This window comes from Ambystoma mexicanum, chromosome 5q, assembly GCF_040938575.1.
Source record: "Ambystoma mexicanum isolate Mex_15411 chromosome 5q, UKY_AmexF1_1, whole genome shotgun sequence".
Taxonomy (NCBI): Eukaryota; Metazoa; Chordata; class Amphibia; order Caudata; family Ambystomatidae; genus Ambystoma; species Ambystoma mexicanum.
Genome location: NC_090933.1, coordinates 500,618,042 through 500,645,086, shown reverse-complemented (window position 1 = coordinate 500,645,086; position 27,045 = coordinate 500,618,042). Strand labels below are relative to the sequence as shown.

The 27,045-nt window shown below is 44.2% G+C and overlaps 1 protein-coding gene and 1 long non-coding RNA gene across 5 annotated transcripts in view; one reads left to right on the top strand and one right to left on the bottom strand.

Moving 5' to 3' along the window:
• Window positions 1-1,086: 1,086 nt before the first annotated feature.
• Window positions 1,087-9,192, bottom strand: LOC138497469 (uncharacterized). The gene is made up of 2 exons (XR_011278588.1): window positions 9,021-9,192; window positions 1,087-1,381 (listed from the first exon to the last, which is right to left on the bottom strand). It is a non-coding gene; the product is annotated as an uncharacterized lncRNA (long non-coding RNA).
• An 80-nt stretch (window positions 9,193-9,272) lies between these two features.
• The window catches only part of TRAPPC8 (trafficking protein particle complex subunit 8), a 2,435,788-nt gene continuing 2,418,015 nt past the window's right edge, over window positions 9,273-27,045 (top strand). For 3 of the 4 annotated variants that reach the window (XM_069620968.1, XM_069620966.1, XM_069620965.1), the window contains exon 1: window positions 9,273-9,553. In XM_069620968.1, coding sequence (XP_069477069.1) covers window positions 9,397-9,553 — 157 coding nt within the window. In that variant the 5' untranslated portion in view covers window positions 9,273-9,396. The remainder of the gene's footprint in view (window positions 9,554-27,045) is intronic. The other variant, XM_069620967.1, reaches the window with a different exon arrangement.

Genomic DNA, 27,045 nt, shown 5'->3' with positions numbered 1-27,045 from the left:
CAGCTTTACGCTTGTCAGGATGGCTCGGGGAGGATGTATTACGCTCTTCTGATCTTTCCTCTGACGTCTCGTCCCATTCCTCCTTTTCTACGTCCTCTGAATAGGTCTCATCCTCTGTGTATCCTTTGCTTCTCCTCACCCATGACCTTGCTCTTTTCTCCCCACCAAGCTCCTACCATGGGACATTCCCCCCAAACCTGCTCCCAGTACACACTGTACAGCTTGGCCCTTGTTGGACGATGTCCACTGCCTGCTAGTATGGGGTTCCTCAAATTCCTCGCTGGAGCTGTGCATTTTTCCTTATGCTGGTGGGTTATTGCAGGATCTTGGGCATGCACCTATCTCACATCTGCAGCTTCTGTGGGCCTGGGTTATTTTCCTGTGACAATTTATCTTGGGTATGTGCCCGTAATGTGTGCTCAAGTTGCTGCCTTCTTTGCCAGAATTTAAGCAAATCGTTTCTCCCAACCTGCTTTTGTGAGTAACTTAATTGGCCATCAGGTGGCGCTCTGCATTAGCTCTGCCGAGCCTCTGTGTCATCCTGTGAGCAGACCTCTCTCCATGCGCTGTAGGAGATAAGTGAAAGATAACGACCTAGGTATTTATATTGATTTATGCTCAGGAACACTTCTGTGACAACACTGCTCCCTCTCAATCACAGGGAACTTTGCGCTCGCTCGCCGGAGCTGTAAACCCGTCGCGATGTTCCTTCCTGATCCCCTAACACTCCTACTATCTACGGATATGCCCCGCCAAGCCCATACACACTGCTTGCGCTAAAACATATACATTAGACCTCTCAGCGCTTTCTGATTCATCGAAACACCAGTAATAAAATGTAATCACTTAACTAGCTGCCCGAGCAGCAAAGAAAGGAAGGACAGAGGAATGTATAAGGGACATAGTGTGACGAGATTGGCTAAAAATGTCACGTGGTTTGGAGATATCAAAAATGGACTACACAAAAAATACTATATCTGGGAAATGTCGTTTTTAATGTGCAATTTTTTTACGAGGTGTAATTCAGATTTTCCACACATTCGTTACAGAAAGTCATAATTCTATTAAAGACACGGAGGCGAAGGATTATGCTTACTCTTCAACTTTACTGTTCAGCAGCAAAGAAATATTTCCAAAGAACATGAATACAAATTTGTAAAAAACTACAATAACCATGTTTTTTGAACATTTGTAGTTCATTTCTATTGGTCTCTAACTGACCACGTGACAAACTCTAAACCAATAAGACAGTCCTCAATGAACTAAATCTCTTGTCCTCTTTCCCTTCTTCCTCTTTCTTTGATTCTGCGAGGATGAGTTCTGTACATCTTTGATATTCTCTTCTCTCAATTTCCTATTTGTTTGCCATCTGACATCGTCCCTAGAGAAAAACATAATTTATAACAGTGACTATAAATCGAGTACAGGGTGGGTCAATCGTATAATACCACATCTAGTAATAACTTGTATAAACATTGGACATTAGCAACATCATCATATTCATTATACTTCTTAAACGATTTTGCATAATAATATCAGAAAACATGTTATGTAAACATCTCATTCTTACGATTGATAGGGTGGGATAATCCTTCGCCTCCGTGTCTTTAATAGAATTATGACTTTCTGTAACGAATGTGTGGAAAATCTGAATTCTATGTCAAGACCGGAGGCTCTGATTATGCTTGTTCAAAGCTTACTTACCACTAACGATGTTGCACTTTCTAAAGGTTTAAAATAGAAAGTCTTAAAAATCGATTCATTCGACCAATCCGCCGATTTCATGATGTCTTCTACTCTAGCCCCTATGTTATATGCCTTAGTAGCTATCGCTCCTCTGACTGAATGAGCGCCATATTTCTCAATATTTATGCCTGCTTCTGCCATCACCCACCTAAGCCATCTGGCTATGGTCGCCGGTCTAACCGCTTTAAAAGGTTTACAAATCGCTATTAATAGTTGAGTTACCCCCTGAGGTCTTATTTCCCTCGTCATATCTTCGTATGCCTTTATGCATCTAACTGGACATAATTTCGGTTGATTTGGAAAAGCTTCATATGAAACAGATTTCAAATCTGTCTTAGTCCTCTTCGAAATGAGGAAAGTCACTCCATTGGGGGACATACTCTGCCTATTAATCTCCAGTGCTCTGATATCAGACGATCTTTTACATGCTAGCAGACATAAAATCATAGCTAATTTACCTGAAATTGCTTTACGTGTCAAATCTTGATTATCTGGCCATGTCAAAAATAGTCTCAGGACCTTATCAACATCCCATAATTCACTATATTTTTCGTTAGGAGGTTTAATCATTTTTACTCCTCTTAATAGTCTACAAACTAATGGGTGTTCCCCAATCGCTAGACCATCAACTCTAGGATGTCCAGCCGATATCGCAGACCTGGCCGTGTTAATGGTTCTATAAGCTTTACCTTGTGCTGCCATCTGAGCTAAAAAATTTGCTACATGTACTACATCCGTTCCATCGGGATGTATGTTCCTCTCCAAACACCAGCTACACCATCTAGCCCATGCTGATCTATAAGCCTTGTGTGTTCCGGGGGCCCAGGATTCGTTGATAATGTTCTCAGCCTCATTCGATAGTCCTGGCCTAATCCAAGATCCCCTGAAATCGCCCACGCTACCAGGTTGATTCCTCCTGACCTCACCAAAGGGTGACTGAGACCTCTGGGATCTCGTATTATTAATTCTCCCTTGGGTAAGGTCAGTGGGTTTTGATAAGACATCTCCAGAAGACTGGGAAACCATACTTGACCTCTCCAATCTGGCGTTACTAGGATTAGTGATGCCCTCTGACATCTCACCTGAGCAAGGGTCCTCATTATCATGGAGAACGGGGGAAATGCATAAGTCCTCTGATGGCCCCAGAATTGCAGGAAAGCGTCTATCGCCTCTGCTTCCGGGTCTGGTCTCCAGCTGAAAAATCGGGGTAATTGTCTGTTCAACCTCGATGCAAAAAGATCGATCTGGCATGGACCCCACCGGGACATTAGTTCCTGGAACACCCTCTCGTCCAGTTTCCAATCGCTGGAGTCTCTGAGGTATCTGGAATTCCAGTCGGCCACTACATTCTGTTGGCCCGGCAGATATTCTGCTCTTACTGAAACTCTTCTTTCCAGACAAAGTTCCCAAAATTCCTTCGCTAGTTCCGCAAGAATTCTGGATTTTGTCCCTCCCAGTCTGTTGATGTATCTGACTGCTGAGATATTGTCCATCTTTAGAAGGACACAACATTGTACTCTCTCTTGTGTCCAGCATTTGACTGCAAACGATCCTGCCAGTAATTCTAGACAGTTTATATGGAGCTTCGTCTCCTGATCCGACCATCTGCCCCCTGTCGATAGATTCCCGCAACGGGCTCCCCAGCCCCATCTGCTGGCGTCTGATTCTATGATCAGGTCCGGGGAGGAACCAAATATGGCTCTCCCGTTCCATGCATCCATATGAATGAGCCACCATTTCAACTCTTCCCTCACTTCTGGTGAGATGTTCACTTTTGATTCGTATGAAGCGCCCTTTCTGAGGTGATATATCTTCAATCTCTGGAGTGCCCTGTAATGTAATGGCCCCGGGAAGATTGCTTGAATCGAAGCCGCAAGGCGTCCCACCAATCTCGCTATGTCCCTCAGTGATATCTCGCCCTTTGCTAGTGTGTGTCTCAATTGTTTCTTGATCTCGTTCACTTTGTGAATGGGTAAACTGAGAGTTCCCTGATCCGAGTCCACTATGAACCCTAGGAATTCTATCTTCTGTGTTGGGATTAAGCTGGATTTCTCCCAATTTATAATGAAGCCCAGGGACTCTAATAATTCTATTGTTAATTGCACTTGTCCTACCAGGGTTTCTTTCTCTTGGCTCATCAGACATATATCGTCTAGATAAATTATGAGTCGTATCCCTTGAGCTCTGAGGTGCGATACTACTGGTTTCATCATCTTGGTGAAACACCATGGGGCTGATGCCAGGCCGAAAGGGAGACATCGAAACTCCCATGTCGTTCCTCCCCAGATGAATCTCAGAAATCTGCAGTGTTCCTCTGCTATGGGAATAGTCAGGTATGCATCCTTCAAGTCTATTCTGGCTAGCCAGTCTCCCTGAATTAGAATATCCCTTAGTAGGTGTATCCCCTCCATTTTGAAGTGTCTGTATACCACGTAACTGTTTAGACCTCTCAGGTTTATTATGGGTCTTGTCTTGTGTTTCCCTTTTACTAGAAACATATTGCTTATGTAACCCTTTGAATGATCTAAAACTGGGCGTATGGCTTTTTTGTTTACCAAACCTCTCAACTCTCTTTCTAACGATATTTTGTCTTCTCTGTTCAAAACTATTCCCTTTGGTGGGTTCTCCTGCTGGGGTGTGTCTAGAAAATCTATATAAAAACCCTGCGCAGTTTGAATCACCCAGGTATCTCCTGATATGTTCAACCAATTCTGTAAAAATTGGGCGGTTCTCCCACCCACTTCTATGGTATTCACGCCTGGAATTGGTGGTCTCACCTGGATTGTTCTGCTGACGTTCACCTCGCCAGTTTCTGCCTCTTCCTCTACCTCTCGAAGGGAAGAACAGTGTTTGTTTGCGTTCCTCATAATCTCTCCATTGTGATCTGTCGTGATAGGATCGATTGTATTGGAACCGGCCAGCCGAACGACCCCTCCCTCTGCTGGCCCGTCCAAAAATCTGTCTCCCGAATACTCTTTTAAGGGAGGCTTGAGCTTTGTCTAAAGCTGCGTATGAGTTTACAAATTTGGTGAGCTCCTTGATGAAGGAGTCTCCAAACAATTTCCCTTTTGCCGAAGTGGCAGATTCTGAGGAGGCCAATTCACTCAATTTTGGATCGATCTTCACTAGTAACGATCTCCTCCTTTCTGTCGTAATAGCATGATTGGCGTTTCCTAACATGCATATCGCCCTCTGTGTCCATCCGATAAGGATTGCCGGGTCAATTGGCTCTCCTTTCGTCTTCGCTTCTTCTCCCATCTGGAGAATTTTTGTGAGGGGCCCCGTCATATCTAACATCTTGTCCTGACACGAACGCCAGGATCTGTCTAGGCCCTTCCTCACATCTTTGGTAAACTTACTCATAAAAGTTATCATCTTTTCATCTATTACCGGCGTGTCCGCCGCTCCCTCAGGGAGAAGAGGTCTGGGGCATTCCGCCCTCATCTTGCTTCTCGCCTCTTTGGCTAATGGCGCTCTCAGGCGCTTCTTCAGATATGCTGAAATCCTCTTGGGAGGTTCCCATTCTGAGGATCTGGGATGGATCAGGGTTTCTGGATCGAAATCCCCTTCATCTGCTATCTCCTCCTCCTCTTTCTTCTTTTTCTTTAACGCTTCCTGATCATCGTCTGAGGAGGATATAGATAACACTTCCTCTTCATCGGGGTATTCTTCCTCCCAGTCATTCTCGCCCTCCTCTGAGGAATCTGAGGATGATACTCGTCCCCTGCGAGTCACCGTCTTACCCTTTCTTTTTCTTTTGCCACCTTTCTTTTTGGGTGGGGTGCTCGGGGGGGTATGGGCTTCATCCGCCCTGCGAGCCAATTTACTGCCCCCTTTTGTCTTCATTCGAGCCTTAATGCTCTTATCCGCCTCCAGGCCCTGGGATAGTCTGAGCCAATCCTCCATCAGCGCTATCTGCTGCGGATTATGTCCCAGAGAAGCCCCCAGGGCTTTCTGGAAGACAACATTCATTTCTGAATGATTCCTCTTTTGGCTGACCCCAGCCTTCCCCTCATCACTAGAGGAACTCATGATTCCCAGGCCCTGGGGCAAAAGGATATGATATGATATCTAATTATAATATATATATATAATCAAATATATATATAAGTATATATACCAGGACCTTGGGTATATTTTATCCAAATATATATGAGTAAATCTCAAATTTACAGGTTTTACCTGGGACTGTGCCCGATTTTGGTGCGGTGACAGAGTATTGCCTGCAGGGGCGCTGTAGAGCTGATAACAGGACGCTACGCTCGAGCGATGCGTGTTGTTGCTGCTCTTACAAATAATATATATCCGAGAGTCTCCGCGATCACACAATGGTCGTTCCGAACTGACTCCACACACACGAATTATAACGGAGGGGAGAGCGCCGGAACTACGCGGTCCCGTCGCGCTCTCTCTTCCGTTATAATAGTGCCCTCTATGACGGATCGCCGGCGTTGCGGCCGCCGGAGCACCAGCCCCGTCGCGGTCGCTGCTCCCCAGAGCCGCCTTTCCGTCGCGGAAATGTTCCGCCTGTTAATGTAAACACCACGCGTTACCCAGATTAAATAAACATACATATAATAGCTTTCGAAAATGAATATAGAAGAAAGTACTTAACTCGCTGCCGAGCAGCAAAGAAAGAGGAAGAAGGGAAAGAGGACAAGAGATTTAGTTCATTGAGGACTGTCTTATTGGTTTAGAGTTTGTCACGTGGTCAGTTAGAGACCAATAGAAATGAACTACAAATGTTCAAAAAACATGGTTATTGTAGTTTTTTACAAATTTGTATTCATGTTCTTTGGAAATATTTCTTTGCTGCTGAACAGTAAAGTTGAAGAGTAAGCATAATCAGAGCCTCCGGTCTTGACATAGAATTGTTTCTATGCTTCTCGAGTCTTAAGTAAAGAGAGAAAGCATAATCCGAGCCTCCGGTCTTGACATTGAATTGCAGGAGTGTCTCTTAAAAAAAATTAAGTTAACACTTATCGGTCTTTGTCAAACAGGATATAGTTAGCTTAATACAAGTATCATCCAGATGACTTCTGATGTGTAGTTCATTAAAGAAAGAAAGAACTTGTCTTGCCTAGCACTCTCACACAGGCCTTTGGCACTTTTTCAGATTGGAGATTATTGCTGCACTCTCTCCATTAACCCCTTTGAAATTCTAGGCAACAGAGAAAAAGAGTGCGGAGAGAGCCCTGAGGGTAAGAGTGGAATGCACAGAGAGCTGTGCTTTTATAGAACAGGGTAATTTGAATAGCAGGATGTGCTCCACAAGTGGCAATTGAAGTAGCAAGCCTACAGCATTACATAGCATATTGCTGTGACACCGCTTATTTTATGCCTTGGTAGGGAACCTCAGGACGTCCTAGATACGCTGTGGGAAACTTGGGAAGAAAGAAAAGATGTTCCTTTGCCTATATTCCAGGCAGCAACCAAACTTGAGTCCCACACGAAAGCAGTGAGGGAGATCGTCAGCACCCACCTTTCCAAAAATGTGTGCAGTGCGCCTTTCAGAAACAGCAGAGAATAAATGTCTGTTTTTAGGTGCTGGTCCACGCATTGCAATTTTATCCATGCAGATAAGAATGAAAGGATATGTTTGGGTTTCTGTAAAGTCACCGGTTCTCTGCTCCCAAGTGATGCATAAATTATACACATGAAAAGATAAAAAGGTGTCATCTTTGCCAGTTTTTATCCATAAAAAGGCTTTGTACGACACTTATTTGGAGGCCTGGTTGAACTACTCACATAGCACACTTTCCTCTGACCTCCACTAGCCTCCTCCATGTACGGAAGCTAGGAGACCTCCTAAGTTGTGCCACTCCATGCCAGTAGGAGAGGCACCCGATCACATGACCCCCCCTAAAAAAACAAAACAAATTTTTTTAAAAAAAAACAAGCCCAGTAGATCTTCCAGGAGCCTCTGAATGAAGATAGGGAACAAAATACAGAACTTGAGGGTGGGCGTACCAGAAAGCAAGGAGTGTCTTTTTGGAATCTCTTTGGGGAAGGCAGAAAGCCTACATGTGTTAGTACTGTGATGAAAAGAAGGGGGCGTGAAGGTAATGTACCTTGTTTGAATCAAGCTGAACACTGGGGCATTACTTTAAGTGCAAGAGGATCCCTTTCATTCATAATTTGCCTGGAGATGCTACACCTGACAGAAAGGCAATAGCCTAAATCGGAGTCTATAGCAAACACTTGATATGTGCAACCAGATGCTCAGGTTTCTAAGTATGGCAGAATTCAGCTGCCAATGGACACTTGGTTATGCAGCACTGGTCAAACCGTACAGGCCAAAATTATCCATTATATTCGCGAGACACTAGTTCAGTTTTCGTTTTAACTTTGCACTCTGGGACTTGTAGTACTGGAATCCCTCATACATCCAGGACTACAATTCTCAGAAAGCAAGGTTAAAACCAGGATTGGACTATTTCCTTCTGAATGGATTGGATAATGTTGAAACGTAGGTTAAGTTAAACCTTTACAAGAATTAACGAGATGAAACACACCAGAATCATTACCGTGTTCAGCAGAGGCTGAATAGGTGTCCCTGCTGTAAAGGGCACGCTCCCAAAGGCGTGTGCTCTAGGGTTACTAGCCACCAAAAGTACATTTTGTATTGCCACAAAAGGAACTGGATTTTTGGTACGTTCTATTATTACAAAGTGAGTTATCTGTACAAGAGATTTGGTTTGTGGGTGGGTTCACAACGATGCGTTTTTGTTAATATTGCTGCAACGGCGAATAAGGAGTAAAACAAACTATATTTGGAGTAATACTTTCAGTGAGAAACGAGATGGTGTGCGGGAGTACCAAGAAAAGAGGACTCCGGGTTCACAGGAAGGGGCCATGCCAGGACTCAGAGACTGGATTAGACACGGACTGGAAAGGGGGACGGGAACGGAAGAAGGGAGTGGTATTTCTTTTTTAAACAAAATAATTGAAAATAAAAGAGATCGTGCATAACAAGAGTCGCAGTGCTATGCCATGCAGATCAAACATACCCACCAAACCTTCCTGTTTGGGCATGGAGAATTCGTGTTTTTACCCACTTAACTGCTGAGCTTCAATCAAGTATATGAAAAAAGGACGAGAATACTCGTCCTTAGTCCAAGATGTTCATAGATGTTACATGCTTCCGTCATAAATAACGTTCCAATACAAGCCAATGGGAAAATTCAGTTCTCCCATTTTCCAATCGCCATCCTCGCTGATCTGAAACATTGACAGGTTGGTTTATGTCAAGCAAATAACGTTTGCATGCTCACCTAACCCTCTGCCCAAAACGTCAACAGGGCAGCTAACGGGGAAAAACGTTGGGACACAGAAAAACAGTCCTGGGGTTCTTCTGGCCAATTAATCTTTCAGACACAATCCTAGAGTGCTTGCTAACACACCAGGTCCTGCAGAAGATCCGCGAATCGAGTACACAACACTAAGGATGACGACCAAACGCTGCGCCGAGCTCAGAGCAGGAAGACTGGAACGTCACAGGGGAAATATCACGTGATCTGTGGAAGAGGCGGCTGACAGGTCGGCGGAAGGGAGGGGGCCGGTTCGAGTCAGTTCAGGGTTCGGAGCTGACATGGCGCCAGGTAGCGGTAGCTGAGTAGTAAGGGTTGAAGTCAGGTGCCGCTGGCTGCCATGGCTCAGTGTGTGCAGTCCGTGCACGAGTTTTTACAGGACGCTTTCGTGCCCGCTGTGGCGGCGCTGTGCAGCGAGGAGGCGGAGCGACTCACCCGCAAGAACAACCTCAGTTTCTGCGAGCTTGTGCGGCCCTTCTGCCGCCTGACCAGTGAAGGTGAGTACCCTAGTTGCAAGAGCAGAAAGACAAGGGGATGTTGGTGGGTAGTATAGCGTGACTCAGTGATGTGGTTTGGAGACAGAGGGGAAGGGAGCGCAACATTTAAGGCCAGGTGCAGAGCAAACAAGATAACGTTGCTGCTATGTTTCAGATCTGGTGCACAGACAAACTCCAAGGGATACGGGGAGGGACGTATACCGAACGTTTCACCGCTCTGTATTGGTGCAGGGCGAGCAAGAAGGCTCACAACATGAAGGTTGTTTACATGAAAAGAGCGTCGCCTAGACCACAGCATACCCGTCTTGAGGCTTCCAGGAAACCCCTGATTGCGAAACTGACCCTCCTCTTCTCCAATGACAGCTCTGTGCGTGTGTCCTACCTGGCTCGAGCTCTTTCAGCAATTGTGCTTTATTTTTTTTAATTTTATTTAGTTTCTTACAAAACTTTTAAAAACAGAAAAATAATTTTCCAACCCAGGATTCATATTTCCATCCTTATCTTGTTGCTCAGATCACAGAGTACTTTCTATCAATTATATTCATTATCTTTCCTGTTATACAAGTTTTGTGCATTATAGATGTCCATGCAGATCATCCAAGAAATCACATTTTCTGCGTTAGCCTGCCAACTGACGACCACTCTTCAGGTATTCTCTGAAGTTCTTCTGTTTGTTTATGTAGAGCTTCATCGTCTCATGGTGAAGGTGCGTCCCACTTGTAGCTAATGCTCTGTCCAGGGGCGAAGCCAACCTCAACATAGGAGGGGGGGTTGGGTGGGCGTTGTTGAAGAGTTTTGAAAAGCTGATCGCGAGTGTGTCCATGAGTGATCACCCAACGTGTCTCGATACCCACCATCACTTGTGCCTTTGCTTTGTGCACTCTTGCCTCGGTAACCAGCCCGTTACACATAATCTCTCCGCTGCCCCCCAATTTTCCTGGAAAGCAATGGTAAAAAAACGGAAACATAGGTGTCAGAGTTGATGAGTTACTTAGGCTGAGAATCAAACGCTGTTTCTTGTCGAGGTGATGTGAGGCGGCTATAGGTCCCAGCATAGCACTACAACCTGTATCAGTATGTTAAATGTTAAAGGTATTTGTACCGTGCACCGTCACCAACGGAGTTGGTCCCCAGGCGCTCTGGTGGATCTGCAAATGAGAAGGTGGGATGGGTTAGTAGGTGAAGCGGGAGTAGGATAGTGAGAGGAGTGGTGTTCTGTTGGCAGCTTCAACTCGGTGTACACCGGGTGCTGAGCTTTGGTGCGAGTATCGGATCGATGTCAGTCCTCGTGTGCTGTCGGTGTTGCTTATGTGTTGTTGCAGTGTTCTGAAGTGCGTGCGGGTTGTTGTGCGAGAGATGGTTGTGTGAGATTTTTGAGTGAGATAAGTCTGCAGAAATGCTGAGTTTTTTGTTAGTGGGTTGTATGAAGTTTAACATGTTAACATTCAGAACTCCGTCCGAGTGTTGCGCTCGCCAATCCTCCCAATCTCATCATGGTGGGCGAAGGGGTTACACCTGGCAGGGTTTTGGTTTGTGTGAGGCGCTCCGGGTGCTGTTCTAACACGCTCTGTAGGTGTTCTAATTGCTCCTCGCTGTTGTATTTTAGCGAGCTCTGTAGGTGTTCTAATGCTGATGGATTGATTAATGTGGGTTGGGTGTCTATTCTCCTCCTTGGGTGCTGGGGTGGTGTAGTGGACTCGTCTCACAAACTTTCTATCTAAATGCGTCTGCTGGTGGATTGGATATGGTACGTCTGGGAGGGAGTGGAAGAGTCATTTAAGGGCATTCGTCTTGGGCTGAGTATGTGATTAGTCTTGGGTGACCTCCTTTTGTGGCTATTTCCCATGATATCTTATGGTCTGTCATGGGATCCGGTCCGTTCTTTGGGTTCAGTGCTTGTCCATTTTGGGAATGACAGAGGTTGGTGTTATTTTCATCTTTGTTTAATGGGGAGGGCATTCTAGTGCATCGTTGTTGTGGTTACACTGTGATGAGCCTTGTTTGAGGAGTTTCCTGAATGCTAGGTGGTTTGTTGTGTTCCGTATATTCTTAGGTAGGTCATTCCAGGTTTTCGGGTGCCTGATGAGAGAAAGAGGATCCTCCGAGTTTTCTTCTGTTATAGGCTTTTGGTTCCAGGCGGATGTCGGTGCTTGATCTTAGTGTTCTTGTCGGTTGATGTAGGCGTAGTTTATCGCTTAGCAATTCTGCGCCTTGCTTGTGTATTGCTCTGTGCGTGATGCACATGGACTTGAACTTTATTCGCTGTTTTAATGGTAGCCAGTGTAGTATTTTTAGCGCGGTTGTGATGTGTTCTCTTCTGGGTAGCTTGAGGAAGAGTCTGGCTGCCGCTTTTTGTATGCGTTGTAGTTTTTTTAGAAGTCGTTTGGGCATGCCAGGGTATAGGCTATTGGCATAGTCTACTCTGGACAAGATCAGAGCGATGATGGTGTTTTGTTGGCGAACGACAGGAACGGTAGGATCCTTTTTGCTGCTCGCAGGAGGAAGAAACATTTCTTGAGTAGAGAGTCTACTTGTGGCTCTAGAGTGAGGTTGTTATCTATCAGGACCCCTAGGTTTTTTACAGTTGATGGTGCTGCTGTGGTGCCAAGCTCTCTTGGCCAGGGGATGTAGCTGATGTCTCCTCCCTTTTTTTGAAACAATCATTATCTCTGTTTTGCATGGGTTGATTTTGAGGTGGTTGAGGTTCATCCAGTTGAATATATCACGAAGGCAATTCTCTAGTGTAGTGTTTTCTTCCTGGGTGTCTTGTATGTTTAAGATTATTTGAGTATCGTCGGTGTAGTTGTAGCATGTGAGGCCATGTTTTTTGATGAGTTTGATTAATCGGTACATGTAGATGTTGAACAGAAGCAGGGAGAAGGATGATCCTTGTAGTACTCCGCACATGGAGTCTCTAGGTTTGGACTTAAAAGGTTTCATCCATACTGTTTCGGTTCTGTTTGTTAGGAAGGATTTGATCCGTAGTAGCGGGGTGTCTGTTATCCCTAGTCCTTCCAATCTCTTTATGAGGATATCGTGGTTGACGGTGTCGAAAGCTGCGGACAGATCAAGGAGAATCAGGGCTGTACTGTTGTCCGAGTCTGCGTTCGTTTTTAGGTCGTCCCATATTGAGAGGAGAGCTGATTCTGTTCCTCTCATTGGTCTGAAACCTACTTGTGCCTGGTCAAGTAGGCAGTGCTCTTCTATGAATTCTTGGGTTGTTTCGTAGACGTACGTTTCTAGCAGTTTGGCTATGTAGGGTATGTTGGAAATGGGCATGTAGTTGAATAAGTCCTCTACGTTTCCTGCTGTGTCTTTGAGTAGCGGCTTGATGTAAGCTGATTTGAAGGCCTGTGGTACTTTACCTGTTGAGATTGAGAGGTTGAGGAGATTCCTGTGGTATTCCATGGGGGTTCCTTGTTTGAGAATTTTGTATATGTCCGGGGGCAAGGGCCTTCAGGAGAGCCTGATTTGTTGCTTTGGTTTACCAGTTTGGCGAAAGTCTCCACTGATATTTCTGGGAAGCTTCGTAGCTTGTTTGGATGTTCCTCGTCGGTGTGGGTGGGGTTTGAAGTGTGATCGCTTGGCCTGTTTTGTATGGTGTGTTGGATGGAGGTTATTTTGTTTTTGAAGTGGTCTCCTAGGTCATCGCAAAGTTTCATCCATGGAATTGGCATGTTGTTGCAGCCCGGTGGGTTTTTTATTTTGTTTATGATTTTGAAGAGTTCTTTTTGGGTGTTTGGTGCTCTGAAGATTCGGTTGTTGTAGTGTTTCCTCTTCGCTTTTTGTATTTCCTTTTTATATGAGCAGATCTGTTGCAAGAGTTTCAATTTGTTTGCAGTGATGCTGTTGGTCCTCCATTCCGATTCTAGTTTTCGTTTTTTTCTTTTCATGGCGCTGAGTAGTGGGGTGAACCATTTTGCTGTTGTTTTCTTACGTGATGGGGTGAAGGGTTTTTCTTTGATGATGTCTTCTATCTCACCAGGAGTCGGATGTGTGGCTTATAGGATACACACGGATGGCTGCGGCAGATGCATTAACCCATTGTGCTTTTCACCCTTTCCTTTTTGAGACTAGGAGGCAGAATTTCTATTCACTTTCCTTTAACCCATTATATCCACCAATTCATAGGATATTTTGTTTCACAAAGAGATGCTAATTAGGAGTGTGCGCCATCTAAAAGCTGTGCAGAGCAATGAACGCTTTCATTTCATCATGGGGAGTAGATGGATATGGAAGCAGACAGGCGTCTGTCCTCTGCCACTGTATGTTTGTTGCTGCTGCCTGTTAATGATTGTTTACACTTAAATCTGCTCTCATAGGTGACATATTTAATGTGTTTGTGTAGCGTCCCATTTCCATAGATGCCCCAGTGCGAGTGTTATGGCAGAATGTGGCCTTCTCACTACAAGTTCCTGTTTATTTGTGGTATATCATACCCCCTTTGGTTCTACTGCTACAGTTTCAGCTTCCGCTCCTTTATTGGCTACCTTGGTGTCCTAGATCCGCAGAGTATTGATTTGTAACACAACCAGGCATGTCCAGCTCAGCTCCCCCCTCCCCCCTTAGTGTTTTAAAAAATAAAAATATGATCTCTGTGGCTTCTGGTGCTTGCAGCTGGGCCGTTGCCGTTACAACTGCTGGAGACTAGTCCCATTACACCTCTTCTGTCCCATTTCTGCATTGAGAACTTTTTTAAATTATATTTAAAAAAAGCTGTGGTTTATTTTAAAGACGTGCTTGTCCTGAATCGGTTGCCACCAAGACTTGGACAACTTACAGACATGGCCTGAGGCCATGGCCTGAGGATTTGGCAGTATACTGGTGACTGTTTCTCAGTATAAGGTGCACATTTTCATGTTGGAAGCTACTAGCCTCACTCTTGCTGAAGACCCTTTGTGAATTTCATGCAGTGAGTCTCGGTTATAGGTCAAAGTTTCGACTCAAAAGGGTCGAATGACAAAAGGGTCGAGTCAAACCCCCGTTTTTGGTGTAAAAACACCTTTCTTTTACCTATACTAAAGCAAAAAAAAAATATACATTTAAAAAAAAAAAGTGATCCTTTTTGTTTTCGGTCGAATTGACTCGACCGTTTTGTCATTCGACCCTTTTGAGTCGATCCTTTGACCGGACACCGTGAGTCTCACAAACGCTCACAAAGACGTTCACCATATACAAAGTAGCATAGTAATTTAAGATTGTGACTCAAAAGAGCAATCGTTTTATGTATGATTTTATTAAGTTGGGATAAGTAATGGGCGTAGATATTTGTATTTATTTGTATTGTGCACCTTACCCTTGGGCATCTGGACCATAATTTGAAGAATGTGGTTACCTACAATCAAAACAGCTTTCCCATAGGGAAAGAGCAAATCTTAACAATGACAATGCAGTTCTTAAAGGAAACACACGATCGAAACAAGTATTGTGTGTATCTCGCGCACCAGTCCTCGAGATGACATCCTGGGGATTTAATGCGTGAGATGGAATGTTGATTGGGGGGGCTTAAGAAGTGACTGTCCAGAGCCTTGCTGTTAATAGCCACCTTGTTGTTTAGCTCTGTATGGTGTCTTTAAAAATAAAAAGTGTACAATAAATGTACATACCTACATCTGACTCTGCCTCTGCTTCCCCACATGCAGACGTGCCACTTGGCCCATAGTTGATACCCAATCCGGGGTGAAATGTTGTTGGCCCCCTTCTCAGTTCGGCTGGTGTGGATTATGTTGAGTGAATATGGTGCTGCAGCTAGCAGTGACAGACAATCAGCAAGGTGCTGGAAATCGGTGAGGCCCCCGGCCCAATCTATCTCATCAGCTTCGGCACAAAGGGAAGTCAAAGCTATTCCCTGCATGGAGGGCTCGGGTCCATGGAGGTTTCAGCCAGCAGCTAGTGACTGCCTCCAGGACGACTACAGGTCGAGGCAGAAGTGCCAACCTATGCAGTATGCACAGCTGGAAGCTAGGGCTGCATCGATGATGAGCACTGGCTGAGCCCAGAAACGCCACCCTACACAGCCCACACATGGGTTGGTGAACAGGGGGCGGGTGGCACACTTCCAATACACTTTTGGAAAGACCAGTGTGCAGCCATACTTTTATACAGTGGCCAATTGTGATGTAACGGCATGCGTCCACGCATATATTTTCTCCAGGTCAAGCACAGCTCAATACAACTTTGGAATGCTCGCCCCTACTTGCTGCCAAGTTAAGTACCAGGCGTGAGTTCTACTGTCATTTAGTTCTGCCACCCTGTTTTTTTGTGCTCTCCTGGCGATCCTACTTTACTGTGGAAGCACTGGAAGGATGTGTTCAGTGTCTACGTTCGTTCAGCAGTGGAGCACAACTGGCCGAAGAGGACAAGTATCTACTTTGATGATAAGCTTAGGGATAGAAAGTTTGCACATCCACAAGCACTTACCGCATCACGAGTTGAAAACTGGCCAGGTACCAGTAGGTGCTGTGTCAAGCACATTCAAGACGGCCGTGAAGAAGTTGGAGGAACACTTTGAGCAGAACATCAACAGGGTACTAGTGTTACAAATTCGTTTTGTGGAACCAGGTTTGCGGAGAAAGTGGACAGTTTTGTAGTGGATCTCAGAGCTCTACTGGCCAAGTGCAGTTTCATGGGCAACAAGGCAGGGTAAATCGGTGATCAAATCATGATGGCAACATTCAGCAAGATGGTTCAATAGAGAGGCTGCGGTTGGCAAGAAACTCCATGCTTCAGGAAGTGTGGATAATGCGAGGAGCTCAACTAACAACATAACGTGTAACCTTTGTAAACACCTAGGGGGCAAATACTGGCGAGCAAGGGAGTTGTTGGGATCAGTTATGTGTCTGGTGTGGTTAGGGCCAGTGACGTGGGTGGTGGTGTGGAGGATGCCCGCCAGAAGAGAAAAATGGAAATGAATGAGAGGCTAACATTTTTCTGGTGTGGGCATTTAAGCCATATCACCTCCTCTAAGGATTGCCTGGATGATCAGGGGTGTGTAATAACAGGGCATTTTGCAAGGTTATATAAAGCCAAGCTTGAGGAAGAAAACGAAGCTGTGTGAAGGAGTGAGCGGGGAGGGAGGGTGTCAAGGATTGTAGTTCAGTAGTGTTAAAAGTAGGCGAGGGACAATGATTCACAGCATTTTGAGATTAGGATTGGTAGTAAAGTGCGTCACAATGCTCATAGACCATGGCTATTCTTACACTGTTTATACCACAGTGATTTCTGTTTTCCAAAGGGTCCTGGGTGTAAAAGTGACCTAACGGTCCTATGGCGTTAGGGGGGGGGCCTAAATCATAGGATATTTTGAGAGTAGAATTGGCTTTAAAGACTTGGGCATTACAAGGAAGGTGTTCGTTTAGAGTAGGGGAGGTAGCTTACTAGGGGAATTGAATATGAACTTTGACTGTAGTTAGCCAGGATGGCTATTAAGGTGGAAACCAACATGTTCTCTGGAGTGTTTTCTATGCACATTGGCAAGTATGGGAAGTTTCATGCATAGGATCCTTTTTGTTTAAAGGGTTGGTTGCCTGTTGAATTTAAGGTACACCCAGTGCAAATAGCAATCATGGAGAACTGCGTGATAACTGTGCCGGATGAGCGACATAGGTATGATTGAACCTGTAGAAACAAGTGATTGGTTGGCACCAATTGTCGTGACCATGAGACCTCCTAAAGGTTAAAGAATGTGCTGCTTTGACTTGCAAGATCTTAACCTAACTATTTGGGTGGATAGTCATCTAATTCCAAACATAAATCAATTGTTAACAGTGATGGGAAATGTCAGTTGGTTTTCGGCTCTGGATTGATCATCTATCATGAGGTGGTCTTGCATCTAGAGCCAAGGCCCCCTTTTGTGACCTTGCTAGGAGCCAATTGTTATAAACTAATGATGTTTGGCTTAAACTCTGCTATATTTCAGAGGGTAATGGAAAACTTGTTTCTGAATGTGAGTGGCATACAGTGTACCCAGGATTACCGTCTTGTACTTGCTAGGTCAGGGGCAGGATCAAGACATGCCGTTCTACAAAGTGACGTGAAAACTGGAGGAGGTTGGGATGACGGGGAGGCTAGAGAAATGTCAAATTAAGATACACTAGGTTATCCAGGCCACTGAATTGATAGGGCGCAAAGACAAACCCGATTTGGTCAAGGCCATGCTGGAAGCCAAAAAGTCTACGCAATATTTATTATCCTGTCTTGCTTTGGTGAGATTTTATTACACGTATGTGGAGAGGTTTGCTGGGAAGATGGGTCCAGTGAGAGGCTGGCTGGAAGAGTGGTGACATTTGTGTCCACGCAGTGGTGTACAGGGGTGTATGAGAACCTATCATCTGCTCCAACATTGCAAAGGTTCATGTTGGGTGCTAAAACTTATTTTACTGCTGATGCGTGCGAGTTTGTCATTGATGCACTGCTGAGACAGAATGGTATGGAAGTGCAAGTTGCCTCTGTGTCGGAACGAAAAGAAGGTATGCGGTTATCTCTTGAGAAACCTTGTCCTGCTACTTGGCGTTCCGTTATTTTAGAACGTTTGTTTAGGGAATATCGTTTGTTCTCTGGTCTCGCGCAAGCTGTTGGTGCAGCTGTTTTTTTATTATTGCTTATAGCGCAAATCTAGCTCAAGCGCACCAAAGTGCTTTAAAACACGAAGGTGCCAGCATTGGGCTTGGTATTTTGTACAGTTAATGCAATACTGTTGGTGGAGAGAGGGCAGGAGTTTTATTTGTCCATTAGGAATGGAGAGACACATTTTTAATGTTTTGCCGAGCTGGCGGGTGGTGGGGCCATTTCAAGCCTCCTGAGATTGAATTCCAGAAGGCTGAGGTGTGGCAGGGGAATGATTGTTTGTAAGCCTTCTCTTTGTGGGCTAGCTTAGACTCCAATATGTTGATAGTTTTTTTTACATGAGGTGCAAGGGCCTCCAGAGGTGTGGAGTTTGTCCACCAAGTATATTGGTGTCCGGTAAGAGTCTTCTTTGTTGGTGATCTATGCAGTTTTGAATATGATGCTGGCGGGGAGGGGAAGCCAGCGAAGTTTGCGCAGTGATGGAGTTGAGGGCACCTGTAATGAGGTGGGATGTGGCATGGTGGGCTCCTTTGAGGGGGGGTTATGTTGAAGCCCAGTAAGCTGGGTGTGTCTCAGTCGATGCTGGGATCACAAGGACTTGGACCACCGTCCGGAAGCCATGCAGGATGTGCAGGGTTTGATTTTTGCAGAGTTTGGAAATCTGTAGCTATGTGGTTTGCCCCTTTTTGGCGGTGTGCTTTTGGATGGAAACCCTACTGTCTACAATCAAGCCCAATGATTTAGTTGAGTTTGACAGTTGCAGGCCGATTGCTTCCAGGCGCATAAGATCTAGCCGTTGTTGCATGAGTTGTTTATTGTATAGCAGGGGGACCGACAATTTCCATCAAGTTTTACAATGAGAGGGTCTGGTAGGGCCTCGCCACAAGTTTCCATATGGTTAGCGAATTTGCAGGAATACACTTTTAGGCTGGAACTTGTTCCTAGCCAGGGGAACATAATTTTATATTTCCTGTCTCCGTCCCTGTGAGGACCAAGGTGGTGAGGTCAATGAGGAGGTTGAGATGTGGGTAGCAACGGTACATTAGCCCTCAAAATTTGCCACTCGCCAATGGCTAGTGATAATTGACCCTTGATGAGTAAGAAATGGTGTATCGAGTGTATGTGGAGATCTAAGGGGGCACGTCATATTTTATGCGTGGCTAGTAATTTTGCCCTGTGTGGTACATAATGGTGTGCAGTGAGTGGTGGGTGAGCGTAAGTAGAACACTGATGGGGACTTGCGCAAGGTGAAGGAGCATGTTCAGTATGGTTGGCCGATTCACCCAGAGACCCAGGAGTATTCGCATGGTCAAAGAGGAGTTAGAGGAAGATGAGTTCGGTTTTGTCAGAGCCAGAAGAGTCTTCCCACCAAAAGGTGTCTGGGCAAGGTTGATGACAATGGCCCATTAAGGGCGTTTGGGATTGAGTGGATCCACTTGACCACTAGCATAGTTGAATACTCTTCAGTAAGTTTGAGCACCATTGTACCCGATATACTTTTCGGATGGCCCCTGCCCAGCAACAAAAATCTCCCCCCAAGCCCTGTCAAATAACAATTATCACTAGTCCAAGGTTATTTCCCGGACATGCTGAAGACTGGGCATATACGTCCATTATTGAAAAAGCCTAATCTGGATATTGATCAAATGTCTAGTTATAGACCAGTTAAATGTCTGTCTTCCTTTCTTGGGAACACTTCGTTCAGTTAAATGAATGTATAAAAGCCCAACACTTCTTGGCAACATTCCAATCTGGATTTAGGGAGGAGTGCAGCATTGAAACAACATTACTTATTCTAGATGATGTGCTGAAATGTTTGGATGATGAAGGGGAATGCCTGCTGGTTCTTTTAGATTTATCAGTGGCATTTGATAAAATCGACCATGAGACCCTGCTAGAAACCCTACAATTTCATATGGGAATGCAGCGATCCAAATTCAGACTGGATAAGCTGGAGCTAAAGGCAGGTCCTGGGTATCCGGCATTAACAAGTGACCAGAAGCTACCCCTGCGGAATGAGGAGCTTGTACTTGCGGTTCCACAAATCTAACTTCCACATAAGATGCAAACTTAACATTCTGTCCGTTATTCATGCCCGCTTATGCTTTGACTGTCATTGAGATTTGTTCTAATGTTAATTGATTGTAAAAAACGCACTGAGTTAGTGTCACTTTTTTTGTTCAGTGTCAGTTGGCCTGGGATGTCAGAAGTAGCTCTTGGTAGCTGTTGGTGCCAAGCTCAAGCAGGAGCTAAATAGCGCCCATAATTTCGAATCCTAGGAATGGGTTTGAGTTGGTTCGGTCATTTTTTCTGACTGGCAACAAGTTGCTGTAATTAGCCAAAATCGATCAGATTCTTTCCTGCCTCCTTATGGAGTATCGCAGGGGTCAATTTTATCGCCAGTTTTATTTAATTTATACATGGAACCGACGATACTCGCCTGTATATAAAAATATCCTCTGCAGTTGATGTGAGGCGATACAAAATTGGATGCCATCTCACTTTTTAAAACTGAACCCGACGAAGACTGAATTTGTATTATTTTCCATAAATCATTTTATCCGGTCTTGGTTGTCTGAAGCCAAACTTTTAGGAGCATCTTCAATTAAATGAAGATTCGAACCTGTTGTTTATTCTGCATATTAACACCTGAGTTAAAACTACGAATTTTCATGTATTCTCCATTTTAGAGCAGTAAAGTCCCTACTTGTTAACGACTCATATTAGGCTTTTAGTACAATCTGTATTGTCCAGGTTTGATTTTGGAAACTCAGTGCTAGTCTTCCTAAAATTTACACAAGTGCCTCTCAATGCAGTCTTTAATGCTGCAGCGTATCTGACTGGTGTAGGTAGATTCGAGCATATTTCCCCCATTTTGAGGTGACTGTACTGACTACCAATTGAACAGAGATTTCACTTTAAACTACTTTGTATCACGCACAAAGCATTTTATGAAAAAACTCTGCTCAACTTTACAGAAAAGGTGAAAATCTCAGGCGAATGGGGCCGGGGGGGCCGGTTAGGGTGGAGTTGGTGGAGGGGGTATTTGAGGTTTGCAGAGTAGAGAATCTTTGACTGGAAGTGCATGGATTCAAACGGTCTGTAACAATGAACCAGTCATTTCTGGCTGCTCCTGTGAACATCTGGTTAGGGTTCGCCCAAATATAAGAGTGGTTGTAGACTATCTGAAATTTCTAAAGGCAGTTAAAACTTGGCTTTGGAATTAAGATTTTATCTAAGTAGGACCTAATTGAAGGTTTTTTTAGCTTGTTGTTTATCATCCGGTATTAGCCTGTTTTTTAAAATGGAAATTCTTTGTAGTCCTATCCTGAGTTTTATGTAAAACTTTTATAATATATGAATTTTATTAGGAAATGTTTTCAAAATGTTTGATTAATTGTATTTTATCAGTTGTATAACCTTTATTGTCCACTTTGTACAGCGCTCAGATACATCATGTTGGTCTAGTTCGCACTGTAGAAAAATAACCTGGTATTGGACTTAGTTGTAGAGTGTCTCTTCTGATGCACCAGGTTCATCCCAATTACCTGAAGCCATTCTGTAGATGTCTGCCATTCGCACCTGTTGGGGGGGGTGGGGGGGGGGTGGGGGGTGCGGGGGTGGGGGGGTTTTGGGGGGTGGGTGGGGGGGTGTGTGTGTGTGTGTGTGTGTGTGTGTGTGTGTGTGTGTGTGTGTGTGTTTTCACGTTCACTACAACCTTTAAGTACTTTACATTTTTGGTGTTTAAAAGCCTTTGGAAGAGAAGCATTGTGAGAGGTTTGAAAAATTAGAAAAACTGGTCCTAAAAGTTATTTAGCAGCCTTCTAATGGAGGGGCATGGAGCTGGGAGAGACCACGCTCTGGGTGGGACTTGGGCAGTGAGGCCGGATGCTTCCAAGAGGGTGTAGGCTTGCTGGCACAGCCGCCGGCAGCAGTCTAGGTAGAACCCACTTTTTAGACTCTAGGCCCCACAGGTTTAGCAATAAGCACCTGACCGACTACTATGGGTTAGTTGTGGGGAGCGAGGACCGAGAGAGGAGACTAGTTTAACTTCGTTGGAAGTACCACGTGTTAGAGCAAATGTAAAATCTTATCAAGTAGTAAGGATAATGCAACTTCAACACATACTTCAGACATGGGCTTTTTCTGTACGTTCCTTACAGGACAGATCAGACATGAGATGCTGAGAAAAAACGGCAGCTGCGTTGTAGGTTGGTTGCTTGTGATATCCCTTTCTGCTGCTGCCACAACACATCCAGCCCCCCAATGAGGAGGGGGCACATGAGTAACCCAGCGTTGACCATCAAATTGTATATGTCACATAGCTCGAAATTAAGATTGGTAAGCGGGAGCTAAAAGCAGCTCCTTCCTGGGTGTCCAGCATTAATAAGTAAGAAGGCGCTACCACTGTGGAACGAAGAGGTAGCATTAACATTCCTCAAATCTAACTTCCATATAAGATGGAATCATATCATTTTGTCTATTATTCATAACTGCTTATGTTTTAAATGTCGTATCGATTGTCCCAAATGCAGAGGTGTGTTTGTTTAGCATCACTTGGCTTGGGGAGTCAAAAGTTACTCCTGGTAGCTGTTGGCATCAAGCTAACCAGGCTCTCATAGGCTACAAGCACGAGCTAAATAGCTCCCAGCCCCCTTCAATTGAGAGCCCTGTGTGAACTGTTGCCTATCAAGTATAGTTAGCTTGGAGACCGTCTACTTCCAGCTCATTTACATTCATGAATGGCCTTGCTCATCCAATTTAGCAGCCTGTAGCGCTTTCTCTACGCCTCTGCCACTGCTGTTGATTCAGATATTTAGTGAGCATCTGTATTGTGAGTTACAAAGGATGGACTCTTTAAATAAACCTACACTGCATGCAATTACAAGTACAAGAGCCCAAATGAGATGCGTTTTCTGAGCCATCACAGGTATAGCAGCCCTGATGAAGTGTGTTTTCTGAGCCATTACAAGTATAGCAGTCCTCGTGGGATGTGCTTCTTCTGAGGCATTACATATATAGCAGCCCAAATACGATGTGTCTGTTCTGAGCCGTCAGAGGTATAGCAGCCCTGATGATTTGTATGTTCTGAGCCATTACAAGCATAGCAGCCCTGAAGAGTTGTGTTCTGAGCATCACATGTATCTCAGCCCTGAAGTTGTGTGTTACGAGCCATTACATGTAGAGCATCCCGGATGAAATGTGTATGTTCTGAATCACTAAACATTTAGTAGTCCTTTACTGTTACTCGCATTAATATAATTCTGCATCAATTTGCAGCCAACCTCATTCTTTTTGGTATCATCAAGCCCTACACTAACTCTCATTTGAACCCTTTGCTGGGCATTGTCTGTCGGTCCATTGTGTATGTGTTCAGTTATCGAAACCCTGATTTAATTTCTAACATTTAGACATATTCTAACCCTAACTGAAACCAGGGTTCAGTTATCCGAACTCTGATTCAATTTCTAACATTTAGACATATTCTAACCCTAACTGAAACCAACAATGTACTATAAACTCTAAGCCTGTTGCCCAAATGTATTGTAATTCTCATATTAGCATCCCCTAATGGCACTTGGCCCTTGGGGGATCTTGTACTCTGTGTGTTCTATAGCACATTGTGTTCCAACATGTGCAGGAGAATATTTAAAGGGCACATTAACATTGGTAGAAATGTTTCTTCATACATGATCACCACGTTTTTAAAAACAAAATGTCATGCCAATAAGTACATGGGTTGAATTCATTTCTCATAGGTCAAGTAGATAAACTAAGTTACAGGACCTCCAGGTCTGCCAGGATTTCAAGATTTTTTTGAGGCCTGGATAACCTATTGGTGGTCTGATAAGGAGGTGCAATTGACTGTCCAGGTTTCAAAATTAAGATACTGTGAGCAGGACTCAAATCAGTTCCTGGGTGTCAGTCATCACCCAGTAAGCGGGAGCTAGTGCTGGGGAACCAGGAGCGAGTACCTATCTGCAAATCTAGCTTCCACATGAGATGCACAAACATTTTGTCCATTATATATGATTCATTGTGTCGAAATATGTGCCAGATGTGTCACCATTCTTCTTTTATTAGCAATTCTCAAGAACTTGAAGTTGTCACCTATGCATGCATGTAATGCACCAATTGCCCGCGGAGCAAATAGTAGCTCCTGGTAGCTGTTGGTTTCAAGCTAGCCAGGCTCTCCTAGGCTAGAAGCAGGAGATAAATGGCCCCCAACTCCCCCTCCATTTCAAAACCTGCAGTCAAGGCATGTGTACCTTATGCAAGAAGTGACAAGTGCTTCATTCAAGTTACCCTGTAGCTACTCCCAGTTCCAGAAAAAGGTGTGGTCTAAGGTAGTGCTGGATTTGATGGGACCCAAGGATAAACCTGTGTCTGACATGATGGTCACTATGGTATTGGTGGATTACACTTCAAAATGATTCAAGGTGGTGTTTGCGTCATAATTGATTTCTTGGAGCACCTGAACACATTTACTCAGATTTACTTGGGTTGATATTCAATAAAGTAGAATAAACCTAACAAGTAGTGCACCCCTATTTGCATATATACTGATTTAACTAATTTCCATATCGAGAAAGTGAAAGGAAATGGGCACATGCAGTTTGGGGTAAGCGAAGAACACTGTGACATTGTGGCCTCTGCTGTCTGACATGGCTTTGATTTGAATTTTTACTGCCTGAAATGTCAAATGGTTCTCTTGGCACAGAAGCCATAACCGGGAAATCTGAGAGCACACATTTTGCAGTCTAGTATACAGATGCCTATTTCACCATATCTGATTGTTAAACTTTTCCAATGACTGCTTCTGTGGTATCAAGACCATTGCCAATTCCTTTGTCCCTAGACATTTGGACTATGTAAACATGCTGTATGTTGAGGTTCTGTTTCGAATAGGATGAGAAGTTTCAAGCTGTAAGCTTCTAGCCAGTCATACATCATTTAGACCCTAGCATGAATGCCAGCCGTGCACCCTGCATTCCATTTCTAACGCCATAATATTGAATTATCACTCGCCAATGACTGGTGTCAAGGGCACATTTTGAAGCCTGTCCGATGTACACTTTTCTGCTTGAGAACACGGTTGTTCAACAACTATGCATGTTCCTTGCTTTGTATATATCCCTTCTGTTCATCCTGAACTGTGCTTGTGTTGAGGTTCAGATTTGGTTTAAGATGACCTATGTGGCATAGTAATCTCCGCTATGGGAATGGACATGGACATCTGCAGAAACATTATACCCTCCTGTGATCTACCATTACTCACTAAGATTCTCAGTGCAGCATCTTTCTTTAAGTATCATTACAATACAAAGGGCATTTGTTACTAAACACGTTTTCCAATAACTTTCATATAATTTCAGCTGGAGGTTAAAAGCACCTCCAGCTGTTGCCTGAATTGTGGTGGCTCCACTTGTTCATATTGGCTTATCTTTTGCTGTTGGTTGTTGATTTACATGGCTTTGAGTGGTGTCAGTATTTGTGTGTGTTTTTAAAGTAGTTTGTATCCTTGCACTGGATTCCTTTTGAATTGTAAGCAAACCGTGATTGACAAGGAGGGAAGGGAACCATGTGACTTATAATCGAGGATTCAGTTCCTCACTGACTGCCATACGTGGAAAGGTGCATGATTTGAGAATTTCTCATTCGGCTGCCAGGCTGCATACGCTGTATTGTTGGTGGGACTATTAGCCATGTTTTTGGTGAAAGGGTTTTATAATACAGTGTCTGCACTATTTTACAACAACAAAAAAAGCGTTCTCATATAATTAAGCAAACCTTGTATTTCGTCATTCAAATAAACGTGGAGCTCATTTTAAACAGACCATTCTGTTTAAAAAAAAAAAAAAAATCCTTGTGACACAGACATGTTTTCTACCTTTTTGTTGTAAGTAGCCACACGAGAAAGAAGATACAAAGTACTTGAAACAAGGATGGTCTATCTCAAAACATGTCACTCCTACAGTAGCATTATTTTGTGAGTGGAATGGTCTGTGTACAATTAACTAGTTTGTGGATACGCATTTTGTTGAAATGTTTCGGAGACGTTTTCCATATGAATGATTGACCACAGGATTACAAAACGTTTAATATGCAATCAGACTTAAGCACAGGACTGTTTGTGTTAGGTCCCCTTTAGTCTGCCTTTGATGTTTCCACTGGCCTGTCTAACGTAAATGTTGAATTGAGGGCATGCTGCTCATTGTGAGAGCACGATAAGGTTAAACTCCAATGCCCTGTGTCAAGCTTTGGTTGAGCAGCAGGACCTCCGATACAGCTTGGAGAGTCTTGGGGATTGAGACCGTCATCTGAGTGACGTAGTCAGCATTCACTAATACAGTTGAATTCGGAAAACATGCTCCTGGTGAGTATCAGCTTAGATTAGCATGCTTCGTGCAAGTGGCAGTGCTTGTTAGAAACTTGAATAAATAAAAGGTATCCCAACTTTGGAAGTTATTTAGGTAGTGCTCCATGTGTATGACATTTAAGACTGTTCAGTGATTCTGTTAATACAGTGATGCATTAAAAAGATTAGAACCTGCCTCAACAATCCCTGCCACGTGTGTATTTTTTCTTATACCCTCCAGGGATCGTTACCATAACGGCTGCATTCTGCTCCCAGCTTCCCCTGTGCATCCGTTCGGCCATTTGACTCTGTAAGGTTTACCTGGCCTAGGCCTCAGAAATAAATAGCACAGGCTGTCCTTGGCAACACCATGTATTCCCACGGAAAGATGCCATGCCTGAGGAATCTTTGCTGAGCCTGCCCTTACCTTCTTACCTGGTACAAAAGTGGGGTATGACCTTCCCGATTGGATTTATTAGCACACTTCTGATTTCAGTGTGATTATCTAAACTGAACGGGAGGCTCTTATCAAATTAGCCTCCAGGACCAACAAATGTTGAACCCTAAA